At 39.7% G+C, this 24,163-nt stretch overlaps 1 protein-coding gene and 1 long non-coding RNA gene across 2 annotated transcripts in view; one reads left to right on the forward strand and one right to left on the reverse strand.

Moving 5' to 3' along the window:
- Positions 1–1,006: 1,006 nt before the first annotated feature.
- KRT10 (keratin 10) lies at positions 1,007–6,324 on the reverse strand. The gene is made up of 8 exons (XM_045983810.1): positions 4,791–6,324; positions 3,919–4,001; positions 3,396–3,552; positions 3,145–3,306; positions 2,931–3,056; positions 2,391–2,608; positions 1,680–2,029; positions 1,007–1,369 (listed from the first exon to the last, which is right to left on the reverse strand). Exons 1-8 carry the CDS (start codon positions 5,415–5,417, stop codon positions 1,266–1,268), a joined length of 1,827 nt encoding a protein of 608 aa, XP_045839766.1. The 5' UTR covers positions 5,418–6,324; the 3' UTR covers positions 1,007–1,265.
- LOC123928797 overlaps positions 1,982–24,163 on the forward strand; it is a 35,493-nt gene continuing 13,311 nt past the window's right edge. The window contains exons 1-3 of the long non-coding RNA XR_006815815.1: positions 1,982–2,038; positions 11,111–11,350; positions 13,889–13,951. This is a non-coding gene — a long non-coding RNA (uncharacterized LOC123928797). The remainder of the gene's footprint in view (positions 2,039–11,110; positions 11,351–13,888; positions 13,952–24,163) is intronic.

Consider the following 24,163-nt stretch of genomic DNA (forward strand, 5'->3'; position numbering starts at 1 on the left):
AGGCTGGTACCCACATAAAAAGACATGCAAACTACAGTGGACAGTTTCTAATCTATGGTAATATTTGGTGCTAGATAGGTCATGGACTCTTGACTAGAGAGAAGGCCATTCTTCTAGTCATCAGTCTGGAGTTCAGAGGGCAGGGAGTCCCAAGTAAATGACCTGGAAACCAGGCCTCAGGTCTTAGGGCAAACAAGCTCACATCAGTAAGGATACAGAGGAGGGCTGCTATTTGGTAGACATGGGTACTCTAGGGACTCACCAGGAAACACAAGGTAATCTTAGGGGCAAATAAATCCAGCCCTTCATAAATCCACTTACTCTGTATACTAGCAGAGTACTAAGTAATGTCAGCTGGGTTCTTAGTGGCTGAAGGATGTTGACTGGGTTGACCCTGCAAGGACCAGGTCTTTAGCCCTTATCACTAGCTAAGAGTTTGGTGAACGCAGGGATCTAGGGTTGTCCCTTTGTTATAATTGGCATCATCATGTCTTGACAATGTTTCTGTTGTTCATCTGATAGATACCAAATACTTTCATTGGGGTGATAGGATTTTACTGGCCTGGTAAGTAGTGGACAGTATCACTTATGGTATATAGCAATTGGGCAGAAATAAATAGGAAGAAAATGAGGGTAGGTAAATGTGAGGAGCCAAGTAATCAGAAAGTGTGAAACTTCCGATAACTTTATCTTTGGGGTCTTATCTGAGATATTTTAGAATTTTCAGGATTGAAATTACTCAAAGTCAGAGCACTGGGAGTTTTCCATATATTGTGTATCTTTAAGAAACAGTAAGACTGGGGTATCAGAGACTTTTCACTCTGTGAGATTACCAACATGGATCCAACATACCCATAAGATTAAAACATTTACGCAAAAGAAATCATCATAATAATTCTGTCTTCAGAATTTCTGGATAAATCAACCTCCAAATGCTATAGTTCATCAATCTTTAAAGTTAAAACTATCATTTAATTTAAATAAAGACAATTCTGACCAAATTGGATAGCTTGCATCAGTAAGAAAGTTTATTGAAATTCATTAGTGAATGAGAAAAGTTTTTTTTTTTTTCATTAAAGAACACTTTCTGGTAAAGTGAAAAAAAAGAAATACAGAAACCACAAAACACCTTTTAAACACCTTATTTTCAAGGAATAAACCTATTTCCATAGACCATTAAGACTGAAGTGTTTCAGTGATTTTGTTTTTCATACATCTGTGCGTAATGGTCTGCATGAAGGGTGACTCTTCCCTCTTGATGCGGCTTAATAGTGTTTCCTGGTTTCCGATTCAATAATAGATGAAAGGACTCTACCGTCAGGTGCCACCTCTTCAATAATTGTCTTGATTACTCTGGGTTTGTTAGTATCTGTAGGTGAATCATGGGGGAAAAAAAAAGAATTTAGACTAAGCGATTTATGGGGTCCTTATTAATCAAAATTTCTAAAAAATAAAAAATTAAAAAATTCACTTTTTACATTGTTTAAAAAAAAATCCGAAAAATGTTTAAGCAAGAGCATCTTGGACTACCACATTTTTCCTTCAAGATGGATGTCAAGTGCACAGTTTGCTAAAAAATGCAAGTGGGAATCTTCTCTGAGACTTTAACCTTTTAAACAGCTCTAGAGCGTAGAAAAGCAACAATACCATCGCAGAAAGTGAAAACTAATTCTGATTACCCCAGCTAGTTTCTGCTGACCTTGGTCCCTTGGAAGAGGATTCAACCGACCCAGAAGACGAGGACTTGTGACCTCCGCTGGAGCTGCCGCCGCCGTAGCCGCCGCCAGAACTGCCGCCGTGACCGCCGCCGCCGCCGGAACTTCCGCCGCCGTAGCCGCCGCCGCTGGAGCTTCCGCCGCCGTAGCCGCCGCCGTGGCCGCCGCCGCTGGAACTTCCGCCGCCGTAGCCGCCGCCGGAACTTCCGCCGCCGTAGCCGCCGCTGTGGCCGCCGCCGCTGGAACTTCCGCCGCCGTAGCCGCCGCCGGAACTTCCGCCGCCGCGCCCGCCGCCGTAGCCGCCGCCGCCGGAACTACCGGAAGTAAGGGTCACGTTCGGTTAACTTAACTTTGGAAAAGGGTGGTTCGGTTTCGACGTTATTTTTACTTGAAAAATAAGCAAAACGTGTTTCGAGAGGAGAAAAAGAAAAAAACTGTCAAGTGTAAATTCTAAAACCCATTACTTCAAAACAGTTTCATATTGCACACGACCCTAAGGCTCAAATTCATGGGACATTGAAGCTGTGGCTCTATACGCCTTTTCCCGTACTCTGCTTTCTCCCTTCTCCTCCCTTTCTCCCAACCTCTGGCACTTCCTTAGGTTTTGGAAAAGCCTGGCGATTTAGAACATTGAGTAAAACCAATTGGGATCATTTAAAACTTTTAGTGATTCACCTTCCTTCTCCTTCTAGCAGGCTACGGTAGGTTTGAATTTCATTCTCCAGTCGGATCTTGATGTCCAGGAGTTGTTGGTACTCAGCATTCTGGCACTCGGTTTCAGCTCGAATCTGTTGCAGTTGTTCCTCCAAAGAGGAGATCTGGGCCTGAATCTGTGAGAGCTGCACACAGTAGCGACCTTCTGTTTCAGCCAGCGAGGATTCCAGGGATTGTTTCTGAAAAAAGAGGAAAGAATAGATGGTGACTTAGCGACCTCGCTGTTTAATTAAACACAGTGAAGGTTATTTAATAATTTAATAAGCATCAAATAGAAGAATAAAGAAAATGAATAGAATTTGTGTCATGTTTAATGGCAACATTTTAACTCAAGTACGTTCAGAGCAGGGCTGCTAGGATTTTTCTCCCCTTAACAAAGAGCTTCAATTTTACTTCCTCTTTCTTGCCCCCTAATTCCTCTTAAGTTGCATATTCTTATATGGGCATGAAAGTTTGTGTGATAAATTGAAGTTATTTCAAGAGACAGAGTTATTAACATACCAGGGCTAGTTGGGACTGTAGTTCGATTTCCAGACCTTGAACTGTGCGTCTCAATTCAGTAATCTCAGATTTGTGGCTGGACATTTGTTCAATGTTACTATTGATTTCCGTAGTCAGTTCCTTGCTCTAGAGTATTAAAAACAGGGGAAAAGATGAGAAAAAATCTGAAATAACCAAACATCCCCTGGCCTTATTATGAAGGACGAGGAATTACCTTTTCATTGAACCAGGCTTCAGCATCTTTGCGGTTTTGTTCAGCAAGTTGTTCATATTGGTTTCTCATGTTATTCAGAAGTTCAGTCAGATCAACACCTGGGGCAGCATTCATTTCTACGTTTACATCACCAGTGGACACGTTATGAAGGTCTTTCATTTCCTGTTTGAGGAACAGAAAAATTTAATGACTGTCCCATGACCACAATGGACCCTTTTCTTGGCTGGGGGAAGTATAACTTTTTGCATCACCTCTTCATGGTTCTTCTTCAGGTAGGCCAGCTCTTCAGTCAGGCTCTCGATCTGCATCTCCAGGTCAGCCTTGGTCAAGGTCAGCTCGTCCAGCACCCGGCGCAGGCCGTTGATGTCGGCCTCCACGCTCTGGCGCAGGGTCACCTCGTTCTCATACCTGGAACAGGCGAGTACAAAATACTGGCTAGAACTTACATGTGGGAGGTGTACTTGGGCTGAGACAAAGAAGCAAATACAGAATTTAGTTCATGTCATGGCAACATTTATTGTATACCAATTCACATAGGGATATCGGTGATTTCATGCAGAGAAGCTTAGCAATTACTTTAAAATGCATTTTCTTCTTTTAATGTTGCCAAAAAGGTAATATTGAACTTGAAGAATTTTCTGACAACTCCAATACCATTTAACTTTGCATGAATTCAAGAAAGTGTATATACACTATTGGGGTTGTCGAAGGTTATTGTTAAAAACAACTCATGTATTTGTTGTGACAGTATTGTGCCACGTTCACTTAGCTTACTTTAATCTGAAGTCATCAGCTGCCAGCCTGGCATTGTCGATCTGAAGCAGGATATTGGCATTATCAGTTGTTAGACTGAGGATCTGGAGGGAGAAGCAAAGAAATCAGATACATATATGGCTTTTTTGGTGGCAGAGATGAACAGCATTATTATGTTCTCTTAAAAAATCTTGAGGGAATTTATTTTATCTTAAATATAAAATATTGCAGTGTTACCCAGCTACTTAAATTTGAATCATTTGTTCTCTTGAAGTTTCTATACTTTGCTGTTTTTGTATCATCCTTTTCTGGAAACTAACTGCAGCTATAAGCTGTGTGCCTACATGTGTGCCCCCCACTTTTATACTGGGTGATTTCCATGTATTTCAGCCAACTTTTGACTGATTCATATATTTGGTTTAACTTGTCTCAAATATATATTCTAAATGGGTACACTCTGGGCTGGCACACAATAGGTATAATTCACAGATTCTCTAGACACAAACGGTATCCCATTTCCGTACTGGAGAATTCATGTTGCTTGTCATTGGTAATTAATTTTTTTTTGTTATTAACCTGAATAATATTTTGTTTTGGTTCATTTAATAATTCTTCTAATTCCTATATTTGTAAATGATCTAGTACTTTAGCTATGGGTCATATACTCATTAAAACCTAAAAAATTCTCAGTAATCCACCATGCTGTAAGATGCACAGCACACGGGCTGAAGATTACAATGACCATATCATCACAAATATTTACCTTTGATAAGACTGGATTATTTTTGGAGGTAAGAAAGTAACATAGGCAAACACAGTGAATAGCTACAATTCTATTTGAATTACATGAATAAGAAATAGGCTTAAAGTTGTATTTTTAAAATGTACCTTACCTGATTTTTAAGATCTTCGATGGTTTGGTAGTATTTGCTGTAGTCACGGGGCTCTCTCTGGCTTGAGTTGCCATGCTTTTCATACCACTCCTTGATTTTGCCTTCTAGCTCGTAGTTGGATTCTTCCAGAGCCCGAACTTTGTCCAGGTAGGAAGCCAGGCGGTCATTCAGATTCTGCATGGTTACTTTTTCATTTCCAGAGAGAAGGCCGCCATCTCCTCCAAATCCACCCCCATAGCCTCCAAAGCTGCCACCTCCAAAGCTGCCACCTCCAAAGCTGCCACCACCGAAGCCACCTCCACCAAAGCCGCCCCCTCCAAAGCTGCCGCCTCCAAAGCTGCCTCCTCCGTAGCCCCCACCACAGCTGCTGCTTCCAAAGCCTCCACCGAAGCTACCTCCCCCAAAACCTCCTCCTAATCCTCCATAGCCACCTGATGAGCCCCCAAAGCAGCCTCCACCAGAGCTCCCACGACTAAAAGAGCCACCACTGAACCCCCCTGAGCTAAATCCTCCGCCAATGGAGCCTTTGCTGCTCGAAATTCTGAAGGATGACCCTCCTCCTCCACCCCCTCCTCCCCCACTGCGGGAGGAAGAGTATTGCTTGCTTGAGCTGTATCGAACAGACATGGTGATGCTGTTTCGCCCAGGGAGTGCTTGCTACCAAGGACAGTGACAAGCCTTTATATACTGAGAGGGTGTGTCCCACATGTGTTAGAGTTTGCTTACTAGCACGGTTTTCTTTTTGCCAGTTTAGCATCTTCACTTATGATTGCATACATTATCTTCAGTAATAACCAATTCCAATAGGTATGGTTTTGAATTTGCCCTCAGAACAAACAAGAGGTTTACTATGTTGAAATTGAAAATGGGTGTTGTTCAGATGAGCTTGTATTTCATTAGGCTTTTTCACCTTTTGAAGAACATTGGGCAACTTAAATCCAGTTTTTCTCAGCACTAATTTGGGTTGCACAGAATGTTTGCAAAGTTTGGAAAAGGAATTTGAGCTACAAAATTGTAGTTAAAATGATATTTTTCAAATTCATGTTTTAAACAGTTCTGATGGATTGGAACAGCAATTAACATAAAGTCTGCCAGAATAATGATCTCTAATGGAGATCTTATAGAAAATTCCAAGGAAACAACAAAAAAAAAGAAAAAACATATGCTAAACAATTTAGTGTTCAGAAGTTGCCACATATAAAAATTAAAGCCATAAACACACAATTAGGAAATGTGTGTATATATTTTGTATGGAATCTTTTAATTTATTTGGAGAATGAAAGTCTATTGATAGCTTGCTAAGGGAGTTGGAAGTGAGTGATTTAGGAATCTGCTAATTTAGTGGTGCTATTCTTTTTAACCTTAAAAAAAATCTAAAATCATGAAATTATTCTGTAAATTTTAAACTTTTAAATTCATCATGTGAAGGCTTTTTTGAAGACCATAATGGAGAAATTCTTAGCACAAGATATGAAAAACTTACCTCCAGTACTTTTCTGTACTCTGTTTGATCCCAAAATGGGGGTTAGTTATGTTATGATTGTGATTAAAAATTTGTCTGTCGGGGCGCCTGGGTGGCTCAGTGGGTTAAAGCCTTTGCCTTCGGCTCTGGTCATGATCCCAGGGTTGTGGGATCAAGCCAGGGTCCTGAGATCAAGCCCCTCATCAGGCTCTCTGCTCAGCAGGGAGCCTGCTTCCCTTCCTCTCTCTCTCTCTCTGCCTGCCTCTCTGCCTACTTGTGATCTCTGTCTGTCAAATAAATAAATAAAATCTTAAAAAAAATTTGTTTGTAAGAATATAAATCCAGATTTTTAAAAAATTTAAATTCACTTTATTTAACATACAGTGTAGTATTAGTTTCAGGGGTAGAATTTAATGATTTATCAGGTGCATGTAACACCCAGTACTCATTACATCAAGTGCCCTCCTCAGTGCCCATCAGATTAGGGACTGATGCTTGCTCCAAAAATTATGAACTGGACTGTGAGCATATGTCTCCAAGTTAGAGTCTGTTTCTCGAAAAAAAAATTTCCTTGGATATACTGTATGTAGAATTTCATGTAACAGTTTGTCTAGTGAAGTTTTTAATTAGGACTTTCATACATGATATAAAATTGTTTTTTATCCTCCCATAGGCTATGATGTTGCTATTATTCAAAAATATATTCATGAATGTCATACACATTTTATAATTATACAGTGTCATTTGTGATCCTGTGACTTTATAATCTCAAATAACCTGCTGAAATACGGGTGGATGGTGGTTATTATCGCTAGTATGTAAAAGAAGATGCTGAAGCTGTACGAGGTTATGGTTTTGCCTAACAATATAAAACCGGTGTTTGAACTGAGATTAGAAACTTTCCTCCTGGGTGCCTGGGTGGCTCAGTGGGTTAAAAAACCTCTGCCTTCAGCTCAGGTCATGATCTCAGCGTCCTGGGATAGAGGCCCAGATCGGGCTCTCTGCTCAGCGGGGAGCCTGCTTCCCCCCTCCCCACCTCTCTCTGCCTGCCTCTCTGCCTACTTGTGATCTCTGTCAAATAAATTAAAAAAAAAAAAAAAAGAAACTTTCCTCCTCTACCACTGTGTCTATATAGTCTCTACTCCGGTGGTTTGATCTGATGGAATTGAATGCCTCTGTTTCTTACCATAAACTTTTCCATAAGGGGCAAAACAAAACGTACTTGGAAGCAAGAAAATATTGAAGGGGTATAGTATTTGACACATGCTCTTTTCTTACTAATTGCTTTTTCATATTAGGTTTGCAGTTGCACAGTCTATGAAAACTGTAGAAATAGTTTCTTCAGGGAAAGGGAATGTGTCTGGGGGTGTTAACGAAGAGCGAGTTGTTAGAGGTTACTACTCAGCGCCTTGCAGCTCCTCCAACTTGTTAGCACATGCAAGCAGGGCAGTAGTTAAAAGAAATAACGAAATGCAACCATGGGAATTGATCTTTGGTGAAGATAGCATGCTGTAGAGGAACGCTGTAAAAATCAGGACAGGAAAAAAAAAAAAGCATCCCAGTAAGTTTAGAAAGGATATTGAAGCCTTGATATTAATGAAAGCAATTCAGAAAGAAACCATTTTAATTAAAAAGATACTTTAATAGATTTTACCTGCAGTTATCACTAATTTTGATCTTGATCTTATCTTACCAGTTTTGATTCGGTATTATCTTTTACTTTTTTTTTTTTTTTACCTTGGTAGGGAGATATAAAATTTCAATCTATTTTCAGTTATTTAACAAGTGGTATGAAGAAATCTGTTACAATCATATTAAAGAACATGTGAAACATTTGCATGAAAGTACGTGGGGACAAATACGTGTATAGAGACTCTGCTACTACCAATTAATTAAATTTAAATCTCCTTTAAGGATATTATCAAAGATTCCTTATTAACCTGCATACTCTAGAAATTGATTTGTTTTAATTTGTACTGTCATTTGTTGAAATCTGCCCTTGACAGTAGAGAAATTACAGAGGTGCTATGGAACAATTCGATAGCTAAATTGGGTGAAAATTTATGACTGTCAGTTCTAGTCTTGGCACCGTTTACACTTGATGGCCATAATCCACTGTTGGTGTAATTTCATTGCTTTTGATTTTTATTTTGTCTCTGTGAGGCACATTGATAGGTATTTAGAAGACAGAGAGATGAGTGAGGCTTAGCTCTTGCCCTGGAGAATTTTGCTAATCCTTTGCAATCTCATTGAGGAGGCAAAACATACATTATCCATCTAAACACCATGTGGATGGTAAATGAAGTGAAAAGGGAGGTGGGGTGCAGAAAAGGAGTTAACATTTCCCGAACATCTCCTATGTTCCAGATGGTTTACTCTCCTTTAATTCTCCCCCAGTTCTTTGATAGGTATCATTTACCTTATTTTATAGCTGAAAAAAAAAGCTTTAGAAGGCTTTAGAAATTTGCTCAGAGTAGCACATGTTAGAGCCTGGTTTTGAACCAGACCTATGTAGCTTCAAAGATAATCCTGTTTTCGTGACACTGAACTGTCACTGTAAGATTGATGAGCAAGGAGTTTTATTGGAATAAGCTCATCTGATGAGATTTCGTGGTGCCAGTGGAAGTTAAGCTGAGTCTTGTAAAAGATTGATGGGATTCTTCTATGGGTGCAGCAGCGAAGAGAGGACTCTTCTGGGGAGTAGGGACTATGAAAATGCCAAACAGGTGGAGACTCTTAATGGACCACTTTGGCTGGAACAGATCGTCTATATTTATTAATTTCTCTTAATAGATTTTATTGAGCATCTGCAGTATTCCCTGGGGATACACAGGCGACTAAGATACAATTCCTGCCCTTTAAGGAATTTGCAGTCTACTTGGAGAGGGAAGCAAATATACCCACAAGTCAGAGATTATAATCTAGGATAATCTGGACTACACTTGAGGCATGGACAAGGTGTTGAAGTGGTGCAGGGAGGGGTTCCAGCAGTCTGGTTGTGTGTGTGTGTGTGTGTGTGTGTGTGTGTGTGTGTGAATGAGAGAGAGAGAGAGAGGTGTGATGTATGTGAGGGCATAATGAAAGAAGAGTGACGTTTTGAGAAGTTAGTTTCTTTTAAGATGGGAATTTGAAGTAATACCAGGATATTCATGTAAGAATGTCTGTCAGCAGTTAGGCTCGTAGGACTACAGTTCAGGAGAGAGATTAGAGCAGACTTCAGGATAGGTAGGAAGGAATTTAGAAAGAAATGAGCAGAAGGTCTAAGCCTGAACTTTGAGGGATGGCCACTTTAGGGGCTGGGAAGAAGAGCGAGAGAATAATACTGAGAAGTAGGGCACCTGTAATGGGGAGAGAGGAAGAAGGATCATAGAAGCCAAGGGAGGAGGACCAGATAAGTGGGCTGGTCTGCAGAGAGGTCAAAGTGAAAGGAGATTGAATAAAGACTTGATTTGGCAGTTAGGAACCACTGGCATCCTTCCATGGGGCAGGTTTAGTGGAGTTTGGTAGGGCAGTCCACAATGTATACTCAATATTAGAATTGACCACTTTGCTTATTGTATTTTGTTTTCATGTAATCTAGTGTATTAATTTCTTCTTTAATTGCTTCTGGATTTGGAACCATGGTTAAGGCAGGTATAAATGCTGTTCTCACGGGGTTAATTTGGCTAGGGCTCTTGAAGCATGTTGTTGATTCAACTTTGTTATCAGCTTGATTTGTCTCACTGTTGGGATTTGGATCTTTCCTATTTCTTCCTTATTTTTCTTCAAGTAAAATTCTCTTTCGAAGTTTCTAGTTGAAAATTCTGTTTGCAAATTTCTTTCTCTGATCAATTGAGATATAATGAATAATTTAGGTAGTTATGAGCAGGTGACTCTGGTAATGCAGATTATGTCTCGAGATGGCAGGATTGATGAGCTAAGTGTTTAGAATTTTCTATTGTTTATCACGTAAAGCTTGAAAGGTAGACATATTTTGCTTGAATGATCTGTGACTTTGTGTAAATTGCTGAATGTGCCTTTTTGATTACCACCCACAGAGTCAAAGCCAAGTGGAAAGTTGTACAACTCTCTGATGGGTTTGGTACCCTCCTTGCAGAGAGTCGAGTAACTAGGCAGTGATTAGTAATTAGCTTAGATATTGGTAAGACCCATGGTGGATTCTCATTGGAAAACATCTAAAATCAGGGCTCTAAAATCTGCAGACACTCCCATATCACACAATTTTCCTGAAACTTCTAGGACTCTGTTTTGGTGAAAGCCACAAACATATAGCCACTGCATGCAGGCTTTTCAGTGACTGTATCAGAGTTGTTAAGTGGATGGGCTCTGGAGCCAGACAGCTGGGGTTACAACCCACGCCCCACCGCTCACTGTGTATCAGTTTCCTCATTTCTAAAGAAGGAACGATTATTTTGCTTACCCTGCGGTGTTGTGGTGGAAGTTAAATTAGTTAATAAACCTAAAGCACTTAAAGCAGTGTTGGATAGACATAGAATAAGTGCTTAAGACATGTGTGTTTTTGTTACTATTACTGTGCTCTGCTTCTCAGAGCCCAAGCCACTGTCTAACCCACAGCAGGCCAGCAAAACATGAATGAATGAAAGGATAAGGTTAGAAGTTGGAAAATGTCTAGCAAGGAGAAATACATGGCCAAGGAGGGGGGTGGACAAAGGAAAGGTGTGTTTTATTGATAACTTCGTGATAAACCATGTCGTCTGTTTTTCTCTAAGGGATATATGCTTTTGTCTTTAACTCCATTCTTCTCTTTATCTCTTACATCCACCAAATCACCAGTTTTGTCACTATTTCTTTTGTCATAGCTGATGTATCTCTCTCTTTCTGTCTGGTCCCACTGCAGCTGCCCTAGTCCAGACTTTCATCACCCCTGCCATGGATATTACATCACCAGCTTCTGACGACGTTTCCTTGGCTCAGTGCTATGTCACCTGCTTACTGCTACAGAATTAATGTTCTTGAAGAAGTGTTGTCATGACTTCATCGACGTGCTCAGGCACCTAACATGGATTCTTTTGTGGGTAGATGAAGTCTTCTCAACAGCCTTGCCTGACTCTCTCTGTCCAACTTTATGCTCCCTACGGTGAGTAAGGATGGCGGTATGGAAGGAGAGCTGCATTCTCCTGATGATGTAATTATGTGGCCTTGGACAAGACACTCTGCCGCTCGGTGTCTCATTTTACTACCCCATAAAATATGGGTAGTAAAGTAGGTTTCCCCGCTATTTGAACATAGAGTGTTCCTGCAAAGCGAAGAAGCAGTTATTGTTAATTTATATGAAAACAATTTTGAGCATCCCTAGATCCCCAAAATAACCTCTCATGGGCTTTTCTGATCCCGTGGGACACATCTTGCTAATGGGTGCACCAAACAGATTGAGATAAAGCACAGGTGCTCGCAAAACCAGTTCAAAGCTGTGGTAGCTTCACGCTGAGATGCTGAACGTAGTTCTCAGGGAAGGAGCTGGGTGGTGCCATTCTTGCTAACCACAGCAAGGGCTCACTGCAAGAAACACTGAGTGCTATTTTTGCTTTGTGCCTTTTTCCTAGAAGTGAAAATCTTTGGATTTTTGCCAGTTAATGTAAACAGGTATCAATGCAGGTCTTTTGTAAAAGCAAAATCACACAGAGGCACCTGGGTGGCTCAGTCAGTTGAGTGCCTGACTCCTGGTTTCGGCTCAGGTCATGATCTCAGGGTGGTGAGATTAAGCTCCCAGCTGGGCTCTGCGCTCAGCGCTCAGTGTAGAGTCTGTTTGAGATTATCTCTCCCTCTCCCTCTTCCTCTGTTCCTCCTCCTGCTTGCTCTCTCCTCTCTCTCTCTAAAATAAATAAGTAAATAAATAAATAAGACCTTTAAAAAAAAAGCAAAATCACTTAAAGGTGAACTTTCAAAAAGCAGGGGATGCCTGTACTAGTAAATATTAAAATATGTGTAATAATCCATGATCTAATGAAAAGCATTTCCATTAAAAAATTCTTTAATCATAAGCAAGCCTTTTTAATCTTGGCCAAGATACCAAGCTTTATCTGTAAATTTAAGGCCTTCCTTTCTTGCTCATGGTTTGGAATGTCTCTCTTCCACTTGGCTGCTTATTCAAACATTCTAACCTCAACTCCAAACTCTGGCTTGAATGCCTTCTCTTTCATGAGGTTTCTCACCACTAATATAGTTATGCTTGTCTCTTTCGTTTCCTGTGGGTGTAACCTAGTATTTTGTAATGTGCTGTGTTATTATTTTTCCCAATGAGATAAGGCATTCAAGTCCCTTTAGAGAAGGGAGGGTACTTTATACCCAGTCGGTACCTGGCAGATACTTACTGTTCTCTGAATGTTTTTATACCACCCCATTGTCTTCTTCTGCTTTCATTTGACTTTATTTTGTACTCTAAACTCTTTCCATATATTTTGGCAATGACGCATGTTCACAATTTAAATAAAGGCTAGTTGAAGACAACTAATTTTGCTTTAAAGTAATTTATAATACTTTTAGATGTTAGAATGTTGCCTAAGAATGATAAGAAATCCAATATTCTGCATAGGTATATTTTTTTCTGCATAGGTATTTTAAGATATCTTAAAATATATAAAGATATGTATCTTAGATCACATATATATTTAATATATATTAAGAAAACATTTTGGGCCTCACTTTTCCCTCTTTATTAAAGATCCCCTTTTTGGTTTTGGGTCTGTTGAGATGATCTTGACACTGGCATACTGCTAAAAATATATTTGTACTTTGAAAATTTCAAAGTTTTTATTAGGAAAATTGGCTATTTTTGTTGGTTTTCTGGATAGATAGCAAATGAATTTGGTGTAATTTAAAGATTAAATGTTATGTGACTTAGCTTTTATGTTTTGTTAGCATGACATAGGTTTGAGTTCATTACATGAAAGATAATTGATCATTATGAATTAACCTTCATTGGAGAATTTACCCATGTAGAACAGAAAGCAGAAACATAATATCCCTTTTGGTTTTCATAAAAAATAGTGAAGATGAAAGTACCAAGCTAACCAACAAACCAACCAACCTCTACAGGCTCCAATATGAAGATATCAAAACTGAACACTGTCAAAAATACAGTGGCTGTTTTCTTTCCTCATTCCTAAATCCAAGAAAATTTCTTTAAGTCCATTTGTGGTTGTTTATCAAAATTGGTCATCTCAAAGATGGCTGGTAATGAGAAGAAGTAACTTTATTATCAAATCTTATTAATTTTTACTTAGGGAATCTGGACAGATGTAGAAAAAATAGGGAAAATTTTGAATTCAAAATGGTATACACAGAGGTTAAAACTATAATAAAAGCAGTAATCCCCCACCCTAGTAATTTTAAATGAATATATGTAATGTACTTAAATTTTAAAAATCTTATGAAATTAATCTCTTAATTTTATTGCTTAGGGATTTTTAAAATACTTTAAAGAATTGAACAGTTTGTCAGTTTCATAACAAATTGAAAATAGCTCTTTGTCCAAATCACAGCATGTGTGTGTGTGTGTGTGTGTGTGTGTGTGTGGTGGGAATGGTAAGGGATAGATTTCAGTAATTATTTAAAAGTAACACATAATAGCAATGGAGAAAATTTACCATAACCACTCTGTGTCCTCTCTCCACAGGTTGATGAGAGATAACTCCCAAAGAACTTTTAATTTCTTGGATTAAAGTTATTAAATAAATATGTAAGTAACATTTGCAAAGTCAGTCCTCAGATAATTAAAGCTTATGGAGACTTATTATAGTTTCCAGAACCCATGCCAAGCACTTGACCTGAATTTTTGTCTCATCAAATCCTGACAGCGATTGTATGAGATAGCTTTTATTTTAACTGAAAAATTAAGTAGCTTGCAGCTGGTATTTGAATACAGATCTATCTTTAGAGGTTTTGCTTTAACATCACGAGTAACTTAAAACTCTCTGGAAGTGATTTAGGATTGTATTTTCCAGTCTTGTAATTTAGGAAATTAACAGGAACATAGGGATTCAATTTTCTTTCTCAGATTGGATAAGCTTTCTTCAGTATCATTTCATCTGTGACAGAAGAATGGACTAATTTGAAAAGAAAGAGAATTAATGCTGCGAGAATTCTGCTGTTGAAGGGATCAGACTTGTCAGTCTTCTCTGTACCCTGGCTAGACTCTGCCTTAACTTTCTGCAGGTCTTTTTGTCTTGGGTTTCTAGAGGTTCCAGCTTCTTTGGCTGGATTGTCCTCAGCTTCAGACCAGTCATTAAAATAACAAATCAGAGCAATTAGCCACCATGCATAATTGCAGTGCTAATCCTTTTATTATGCTGGCTTTTCTAGACAGAGCTAACACCCATTATGGAGATTAACTGCTTTTTATAAAGTTTTTACTCTAAGTCTTGAGCAAGTAGTGTATTATTAGAATTAATTTGAAAGTAAATTGTGCCATGAAGGGATTCTGTTTCTTTGGGATTTTCCTACTTCCATAATCCAAAAGCTACCCAATTTTTTGTGACTCACTAGTATTTCCTGTATTGATCGTTTTGGTTAAAATATGGAGCTAAGGTTAGAATTTTTTGGTCCTAGAGCTTACATATAAATGAGTGGATATTTATAGAACTGTAAGATGCTGTATTTTTTTTTTTTTGACATTTGGAATACAAATGCTATAATCTAAATATGATCTAGTAGAATTGCTTTAAAAAAACTCCAAAACCAAAAAAAAAACTATTCAGTGACATGGACTCTGTAACTCAATGGAGATAATTGCTATAATATAATGACTGATATATGTAATATCACTCACACCGATGGCCATCAGGCTGCTCTTAAGTATAAGAATATTATGAATAGCAAAGATTTTCATCACTAACATGTTTAACATTTATGCTGTGCCAGACACTGTAAGAGCTCTATGTACATTTTCTCATGGAACAACGCTATATGGCAGATACTATTTTTAGACCCTTTTTAACAGAGGAGGAAACTGAAACGTTTGGTGCTTGTGTGTTGGGCACAGGGTGCTACAGCTAATACATTAGTATCTGAGCTAGAATTCAAACAGCTCTGTCTTGTCTAGATCTTACACTCTTAACCATTACCTTTCACTGTCAGATGTTCAGTTAAACTTTGTGATTTCAAAGACCATCCCAGAAATGTAAATTACAGTGGTGAGGAGGGTACCTTTTTATATAACCAGGACTGTTTTAGGGTGGGCTTACATTTCCTACTTGTAAATGAGCTAAATGGAATTTTGAAAAAGTAAGCAGAGTTGAAGATTATTTCTTTTTGTTTAGGTGATTTTAAAATGTTATTTTCACAGGTGTTCTGCAACACCTTTTGATGTGGGTATGTTTTGAGGGTAATGATTTGATTAGGTGGGAGTGGGTCAGTCATAATGGTAAATTATTTCATGGCAAGTGCTATTTGGCCTGATATTTTAGGTTTGAGTACCCATACACAAGCAATTGAAGAACTGAGTATTTAATAGAGGGCTAGGGTTTTAGTGGAATATTTTATCACTTACCCAGACTTTCCATTCATTAGTTTATGGTACTTTTCAATCTCATTCACCAGTCGAATCTTAGGAGTTGTTCTAGTCAACATTCTGGCTCTGCATTCAAGTACTGATTTGTTGAACTTGACCCTCCAGATTACTCCTCAGTTTTTGATTTGTGAAAGGTGACCATATTAGTTCGTTCCTTCCAGTTTTTGTCAAACTGGACTGAAAGGATTGTTGCTGCAGGAATGGACCATAAAAGTGAAAAGATGATTTGTTAAAAATTGCAGCATAGAAAAACGGAGCGTTGTAGAAAAACAGAGCAATGTAGAAAGACAAAACGTAATCTAAAACAACTGCCAGACAGAATTTGATTTGTAATTTTAAAGAAACTGTTCTTGGCACTGTGCCTTCCTCTCTTATTTCTGATTTACTGTTCTTCCATTGTTTAATCTTAAACAGAGTAACTTTTAGTTTTTACAGTGAAGAGATTATTCTATAGAGACCTAAAATGGTTTGAGAAATCTGTGATCAGTCTTGTAACTGTCATAGGGGAGAACAATTTGGACTTTCAGAACAACACATTGCAACATTTTTACTAGAGATGGTTGGGCCTGAAGCTTTAATTTTGGTGTCCAGAGAGTTTGCTGCGACTCAGCCATCTTATTCCTGCTGGTACTTATCAGCAGAAGCCAATGCATGCCCATTCAGTTCTTTACTCTGACACCGTAGAGTGGAATAAAAATAATAAACACTTGGTATCAGTTTAGTACTGGATGATTTTTTTTTCTTGGTGATTGGCTCACCTTTCCATTGACCAGGCCTCAGCCTTTCTATGGCTTAGTTTTGCCAAGACCTCATACTGCCTCCTCATCTGGTCCAGCAGGGTGGTCATGTCCACTCCTGGGACACACTGATTTCTACATTAACTTCAACATGAAGTACTTTTCATGACACCCTTCACGTACTGATTCAAAATAAAATAATTTGAAATGTCACAGGTTACTTGGTTTTTGCATCTGGAATATGATAATGCAAATAGATTAAAAAGATAAAACTGGAGGGGAACCTGGGCGGCTCAGTGGGATAAAGCCTCTGCCTTCGGCTCAGGTCATGATCCCAGAGTCCTGGGATCGAGCCCCACGTTGGGCTCTCTGCTTGGTGGGGAGTCTGCTTCCCCCACTCTCTCTCTCTGCCTGCCTCTCTGCCTACTTGTGATCTCTGTCTGTCAAATAAATAAATAAAATAAATAAAATAAATAATTTTTTAAAAAAATTAAAAAAAACCTGGAAATGTATTTTTAGAAATCATTGTTGAGGTTTTAACAATTTTCCAGGAGATTACAAAATTACCAGTGTTACCAGATTTAGTACACAAAAACACAGAATGCCTAAATAAATTAAAATTTCACATAAACAATGATTACTTATTTTTCTTTTTTTAAAAGATTTTATTTGTTTGAAAGAGAGAGCACAGTGGGAGAGGGACAGTCAGACTCCCTGTTGAGCAGAGCCTGAGGCCCTTCTAATTCTCTGAGCCCTTCAAATGTCATAGCTTTCTTCCAAGGCCTTAACAGACCCCCTAGCCACTTCTAGCACTGCTTTGCTCTCCCAGCCCAGAGCAGTAAGCCATTCTGTGCAAATGTAGCAGAGATCTAAGATTGAAGTACATAGCCTCAAAGTCAACGAACTGTGGAGACCATTACAGAACTTTATATGTGTAACACTGTAACATTACATTGTCTTTAAAGAGCAGTTTGTAAAAAATACCTAGTTTTTAGGCATCAGCTTATTTTCTCTACTTAATTTAGAGATTGACAGGCCATATATGCTCAAGTGATGCCTCCTCAGGGTGTTGGTTATATATGGCAGGAGACTACTTGCGGGTGGGAAAAACAAAGATCATTTTGTGACTTTGCTTTTTGTACCATGATGTATGATCATTTTTATTGAAATCCTGCTGGCATGCCTGTCACAGAAAAAAACTTGTTTCCTTCTGACCCTTGTATCCACAGCATTCTCATGCTCTTGAGCCTAGCTCAGTTTTCTCTCTTCTTTGTGTAGCTTTGCAAGCCAACTACCAGTCTCATTCCCGGTAGTCTGTGCCGGGTAGTGCATATGCTTAGGAATCAAACAGATGTGTGTTCACTGTTTTCCAGCCTGGATAAAAGTTACTTATAAGTTTGTCTCAGTTTCCTCATATGTACAACTTCCAAAAGATGTTGGGAAAACAAATGAGAACCGAGTATTTAATGCCTGGTACATAGTAGACACTCAGTAAGTGCTTGTTCTCTCCCTTACCCTCTTCTCCTCCCTGTTCCCCACTTTAATTCAGAGTGGTCTTTATTATTTATTTATTTATTTTTAATATTTATTTATTTTTATTGTGTTATGTTATTACGTACCATACAGTACATCATTAGTTTTTGATGTAGTGTTCCATGATTCATTGTTTGCGAATGACACCCAGTGCTCCATGCAATCCGTGCCCTCCTTATTTTTTTCTTTTTTTTTATTGTGTTGTGTTAGTCACCATACAGTACATCATTAATTTTTGATGTAGTATTCCAAGATTCATTGTTTACATATAACACCCAGTGCTCTATGCAATACATGCCCTCCTTAATACCCATCACTAGGCTCACCCATCCCCCCACCCGTGTCCCTTCTAAAACTCTCAGTTTGTTTCTCAGAGTCCACAGTCTCTCATGTTTGCCTCCCCCTCCGATTCCCCCCCCTTCATTTTTGCCTTCCTTCTCCTAATGTCCTCCAGGCTATTCTTATGTTCCACAAATAAGTGAAACCATATGATAATTGACTTTCTCTGCTTGACTTATTTCACTCACTCTCTTCCCAGTCCCATCCGTGTTGATGTAAAACTTGGGTACTCATCCTTTCTGATGGCTGATTTATATTCCATTGTGTATATATACCACATCTTCTTTCATCTTCTTTATCCATTTGTCTGTTGAAGGGCATCTTGGCTCTTCTATAGTTTGGCTGTTGTTGGCATTGCTGCTATGAACATCGGGGTGCATGTGGCCCTTCTTTTCACTCCAACTGTATCTTTGGGTTAAATACCCAGTAGTGCAATTCCTGGGTCATAGGGAACAACTTTTTGAGGAACCTCCGTGCTGTTTTCCGAAGTGGCTGTTCCAGCTTGCATTCCCACCAACAGTGTAAGAGGGTTCCCCTTTCAGAGTGGCCTTTAAAACTCATGACCCTGGGGCACCTAGGTGGCTCACTTGGTTAAGCATTTACCTTTGGCTCAGGTATGATCCCAGGGTTCTGGGATCGGGTCCTGCATCACGCTCCTTGCTTATAGGGAGCCTGCTCCTCCCTCTGCCTGCCACTCCTCCTGCTTGTGCTCTCTCTCATTCTCTTTCTCTGACAAATAAATAAAATCTTAAAAAGAAATAAAACTCATAACCCTAGTTATAGCACCATTCAAGACATACTTATTGAATGCTGCAGTGTGTGCCAGGGACTCTCACAGGATGGTTATGGGCCTCAGAGTTTAGACAGTTGTTGTGCATGCCTCTTGACCAGAGTTCCTCCTAAGTTCAGCAACTGAGCGTGTGCTGATTCTAGACATCTATGCAGATCTCAGACTCCTCTGGACAGAACTGTGGAGTTGTTAATGTTTGTCATTGGCTCTCTTTCTTTTTCACCCTTTCTTCCCTGGGTTGAAATCTCTCTGTCCTTCATCTGAAGCCATGGGCTTTCTCTCTTTCTTTTTTAAAAAATTTTACAAAATATTTAAATTATTTATTTGACATAGAGAGAGAAATTACAAGTAGGGGATGCTGTAGGCAGAGAGAGAAGCAGGCTCCCCGTCGAGCAGGGACCCCAACCCGGGCTCTATCCCAGGACCCTGGGATCATGACCTCAGCCGAAGGTAGACATTGAATCGACTGAGCTACCCAGGGGCCCCATACATGGGCTTTATTGTGTTTTAATCCCCTTTTCTGTCTAAGGAGAAGATACGGTAGTGTTCATTTACACAAGTAGAAATATAGCCTTATTCACTGTAGAAATATAGAAATGTAGAAATGTAGAAATATAGCCTTATTCACTTATTCAATGCCAGGTACCCAAGGATTTGCATTTTGAACTTGTTCTTCAATTGAGAAATAAGAAATTGTTCCCCATGATAGGATTTTCAGTTCTTGCTAAGGAGAAGGGAGGTTATTTTGGGCAGAAATCTGTTGAAAGCACAGTTTTGCACTTAAAAGGGCAGCCTTAAGCAAAAATGTGATTTAATCTGTCAGGATGTATGTGTGTGGGAATAGACTGAACGAGAAGGCATAAACTTTCATATTTCTTAATCTATGCCCAGATTTCTTCCTGTTTCCATGCCTGTATCTCAGAGTTCTCTTCCAGATGTCTGCTCCGAATTTCTGGAAGCCACCTCTCCTTCTGGCTTGCTGTCTGGCGCTTCTTCCTCTCTATCTCCTAGTCTGTCCTAAGCATCCCAGATGTCTGCAGGTGGCAGCTCTGTGCCCCCCACTCCCTCATGCCATGATCCCCACCTCTGTCTGTTGCAACCCTCCCCAGAGCACAGGGAAGGTTTTGCCTTCTCATGTCTTCCCCGCAGGGCCTGTGATTTTGTTACACTTAGGCGTGCAGAATGGAGAGGGTGAAAATGCGTGGAAAGACAGAAGAGTCTGAGCCTTCCTCAGGGTTTTAAGAGTGGATGCTGATTATTGGGAAGTTAGAGTTGTCTTTTTTTTTTTTTTTTTTTTTGACAATTGTCTTTTTAATGTTGGTATATATATTTCTGTAGCAGTGAGGAAGAAGAGAATTAAACTTGTATGTATCAGGAAACTGTCAACTAAGACACTAATGTAGCTACTTGAGAACTAATAAGAGAAAAGTGAACTAGAAATTGTCTGCACACATGTAGTAGTAAGAATCTCATTCAGCAAACGTGTACTGAGTGCTGACCATGCAAAGCCATTTGCTCCTCTGGATCCACTTTCTACCTTTATCCTCCTGCTCTTCTGCTCCAGGGAGATAGCTGTTCTCTGGCTTTCATTAGTTTGCCCAGTGAGGACCCAACCAGTAAATGGGAGGAAGAGAGGGAGGAGAATGAGTTTGGGGTATTTATTCCCCTGACCCCTACCAGTTGGGTGTGGCCTTTCATTAAAAGGCATAGCTCCTTTCAAGGTGACCCTCTTTATTTGACTTTCCCCTTCTGAGTCCCTTTCCTTTGTCTTTTTGGGCATGGGAGTAATAGCTAGTAATGGGAGCAATAGCTAGTAATGGGAGTAATAGCTAGTAATGGGAGTAATAGCTAGTGGTAGTTTCCCTACACCGTGCCCGCACTTTTGCAAATAGTCCGTGTATTAAACTCTCCTAGTTTTTCCTAACTCCAGGGTGCCTGCTGTTTCCTGCTTGCAATCTACTGTATGGCAGGCCAGGAGGTTAATAGGACAGTGAATGATTGCAATGCCATGAAATGCATGCTTATCAAAGTATAGGCTCTTTGAAGGTACAGACCATATATTATTCATGTTTCTTTCTTGACATTTAGCATAATTCTAGGTAGTGAACAGGGCTCTCCTGCTCCTGGAACGGTAGATTTATGCATAAAGAGTATTGGGAATGGAGGATGGAGCTGAGCATCTGTTCTAGGAGGATCCAGGTGGGCCTCACAGTGTAGCTAATCATGGCAATCAGAAACAGACTGGTTGCATTAAGCAAGCGAATTCACTGGAAGAATATCAACGGCCTCTAGAATCGAAGGAAGGCAGAGAATAGGGCTTGGAGGATAGGAACTGGGGTGTCCTGGAGGACTAGTTTACAGAAACCCCAAAAAAAGTCATTCATTCAGTATGAATTGGGCATCCTCCCAGACAGCTCTTGGCTTTTAGTTTCTTTAAGGTATGTTGACACCGTTACCAGGACTGAAAATGTTCCTGGTTACTTGTTATGTTTGCTCTATGGAAACGCTCTGGGCTTCTTCCTTCCAACCTTCCTCTCAGAAACCCTGCTCGATGCTGCTAGTAAGGGAGGAGGAAAGAGAAGTTCTCAGGTCATAGAATCAGATGAGATCTGATCCCCTGTGGCAGCCTGTGACTTGGGACTACAGAAACTGGCTCACCAGTCTCTTCCTTGCATCCTCCCTAGGTGAAAGGCAGGATAAGGGGGGGAGTAGGTGGGAACAATACTTAAGTTACAAGAGTTTGCAGGAGTAAAGTAACAATGGAAGGTGAGTTCTTTCCCTGAAGAGCCAAACCTGCTTGCAGAGGTGGGGCTGTTTTGCTGAGTGTGAGAGAGGGTGTTTCCCTCATCTCTAGGGAGGAGTAGAAGAACGGGTACCTACCAAAGTTTCCATCGCTGAATTTGGATTTTTGTTATGCTGCTCTCTTCCTCTCAGCAGCCCTCTGCCGCCAGCTTTCCTGGGTCCCATGGTCACTAAAGCCACGTTCCAGTTCAGTTTGTCCTTTCCTGATGTGCTCCATTTTCCTGTTCTCTTCTTCTCTTTGAGACTTATAGCCTTATGGGGAAATAGGTACTAGGAGGATAACCATCTGGGTAGTCTAATTCATCTAAGGTGTGACTTACTGACAAAGGTGGGTAGGGGTGGAGAGGTGTTCACCAAAACTACTTACATTTTAAAAATGTACCTTTTACCTACGTGAAATTTCAGGCATTGTGGTGATAAAAATTTTCCAGGAAGGACTTTTCTGTATTCTTTCAGTTAATACAACTATTAGATCAGGTGAAGTAGAAAAGAGGGTAAAGAGGGTTCTTTTTTTTTGTCTCTAGGTCTTTCCCTTCACCTTCTTCAAGGAAGGGTTGGGTACTTTGGCTCTGATTTCCCCATTGTTATACAAGTAACTCACTGAATATGTATTATATACCAGAAACCCTTTATGGGGTTCTGAAGATGCAAAGATAAGTAAGATATGGTCCTCGCTCTCAAAGAAACCATATCTTGGGGAGTAGAGGGTAGCGGATAAGACACAAATAATTACAGAACAGGATGATTTGAATAATACAGATTTATGTAAGTAAAGCACCAAGAAAGCACCAAGAAAGACAAGCACCAAGAAAGAAAAACCAGTCTCTGGAAGACATAGGAGATGCTATTTGAATGGTATCTTAAAAAATGAGTGGGGAAAAATTTCAAGGCAGAAGGACCAGTGTATATAAAGGAGGTGTAAATATGCATGTCATATTTGAAGAACTGAAAAGTTTGATTTGGCTAGGGGATAAAGTTTGTATGAGTGACTTCCAAGAGATAAGACTGGAAAAATAGGTTGGAACCAGTTGGGGAAGGGCCTTTAATACCATCCTAAGGAATTTGGATTTGGTCCTATAATCAGGGTGTGGACCAATAAAGGTTGCTAAGCAGAGGATGAACATGACCCTAATTTTTAGAAAGATAACATTGTTGCTGGCGTTCTAGATGGATCACAGAGAAACTGGAGGCAGGGAGATGAGATAGAAGGATTTGCCAGGGTCCGCGGGAAGGGGAAGAAACAGTGAGAACTTCAAGAAAGTAGTAGTGCGGTGGAAAGAAGGGGAAGATAGAAGATAAGAATGGTTGCATTTGATTATTGCTTAGTTTGGGGTTGATGAAGGAGAAGGAGAGTGTTAAATGACAAAAGGTTTCCAATTTTGGACTTTGAGAAGTACAGGTTTTGTAGGAAAGATAATGAGTTTATGATAGGGAAGATTGGGGGGTAAAATACCTGTCAACACCCATGTGTAGATATTCCAAAGGCAGTTGCGTGTGGGTTTGGGATCCAGAAATCGTGGCCAGATTTGGAAGTTACTGGCAAAGAGCAATCATGAAACTGGATGAGATTTTGCAAGGAGAAATGGTAGAGATGAGGACCAGGGATAAAACCTCAAGGAACTGTAACATTTAAGGAGAAACAAAAGAGGTTGAAAGGTAACACTCAAAGGGAAAAGGAGAGAGCTAGGAGACAAAAGTTTCAAGAAAGCCAAAGGAGATAAGAATTTCAAGAAGGTAGAATGGCCAACAATATGGACGATTTCAGTAGTTCAGAGATGGCAAATAGGGCTAGGACTGCAAAGTCACTTTTCAGTTTGGCAGCTTTGGATTCTGAAAAGATCATGTTAAGTATAGGGGAGTGAGTTCTCTCAAAGCTACCAACTAATATACATACACATTTTCAGTCTTCATAGTTTGTTGGTTACGTAACATGACCATTTTCTCAAATTAAAGGAAAATTTAAATTCCCTTTAAAAAGGAAATTAATAGAAGAATTTAGGAGAGTGCATAAGGGTTGGTATCATCCGTATCAGGGTGATAGTCGAAGCCTTGAGAACAACTGAGTTTTTTAAGGGAGAGAAGAGTAGAACGTTAAGACTGAATGGTAGGGAAACTCTCAAAGTTAGGCTAAACATGGGGGGGAGGATTAAGTATTGAGTAAAGGGAGTGAATGAGGAGTGA

The sequence above is a fragment of the Meles meles genome, chromosome 18 (assembly GCF_922984935.1).
Source record: "Meles meles chromosome 18, mMelMel3.1 paternal haplotype, whole genome shotgun sequence".
NCBI lineage: Eukaryota > Metazoa > Chordata > Mammalia > Carnivora > Mustelidae > Meles > Meles meles.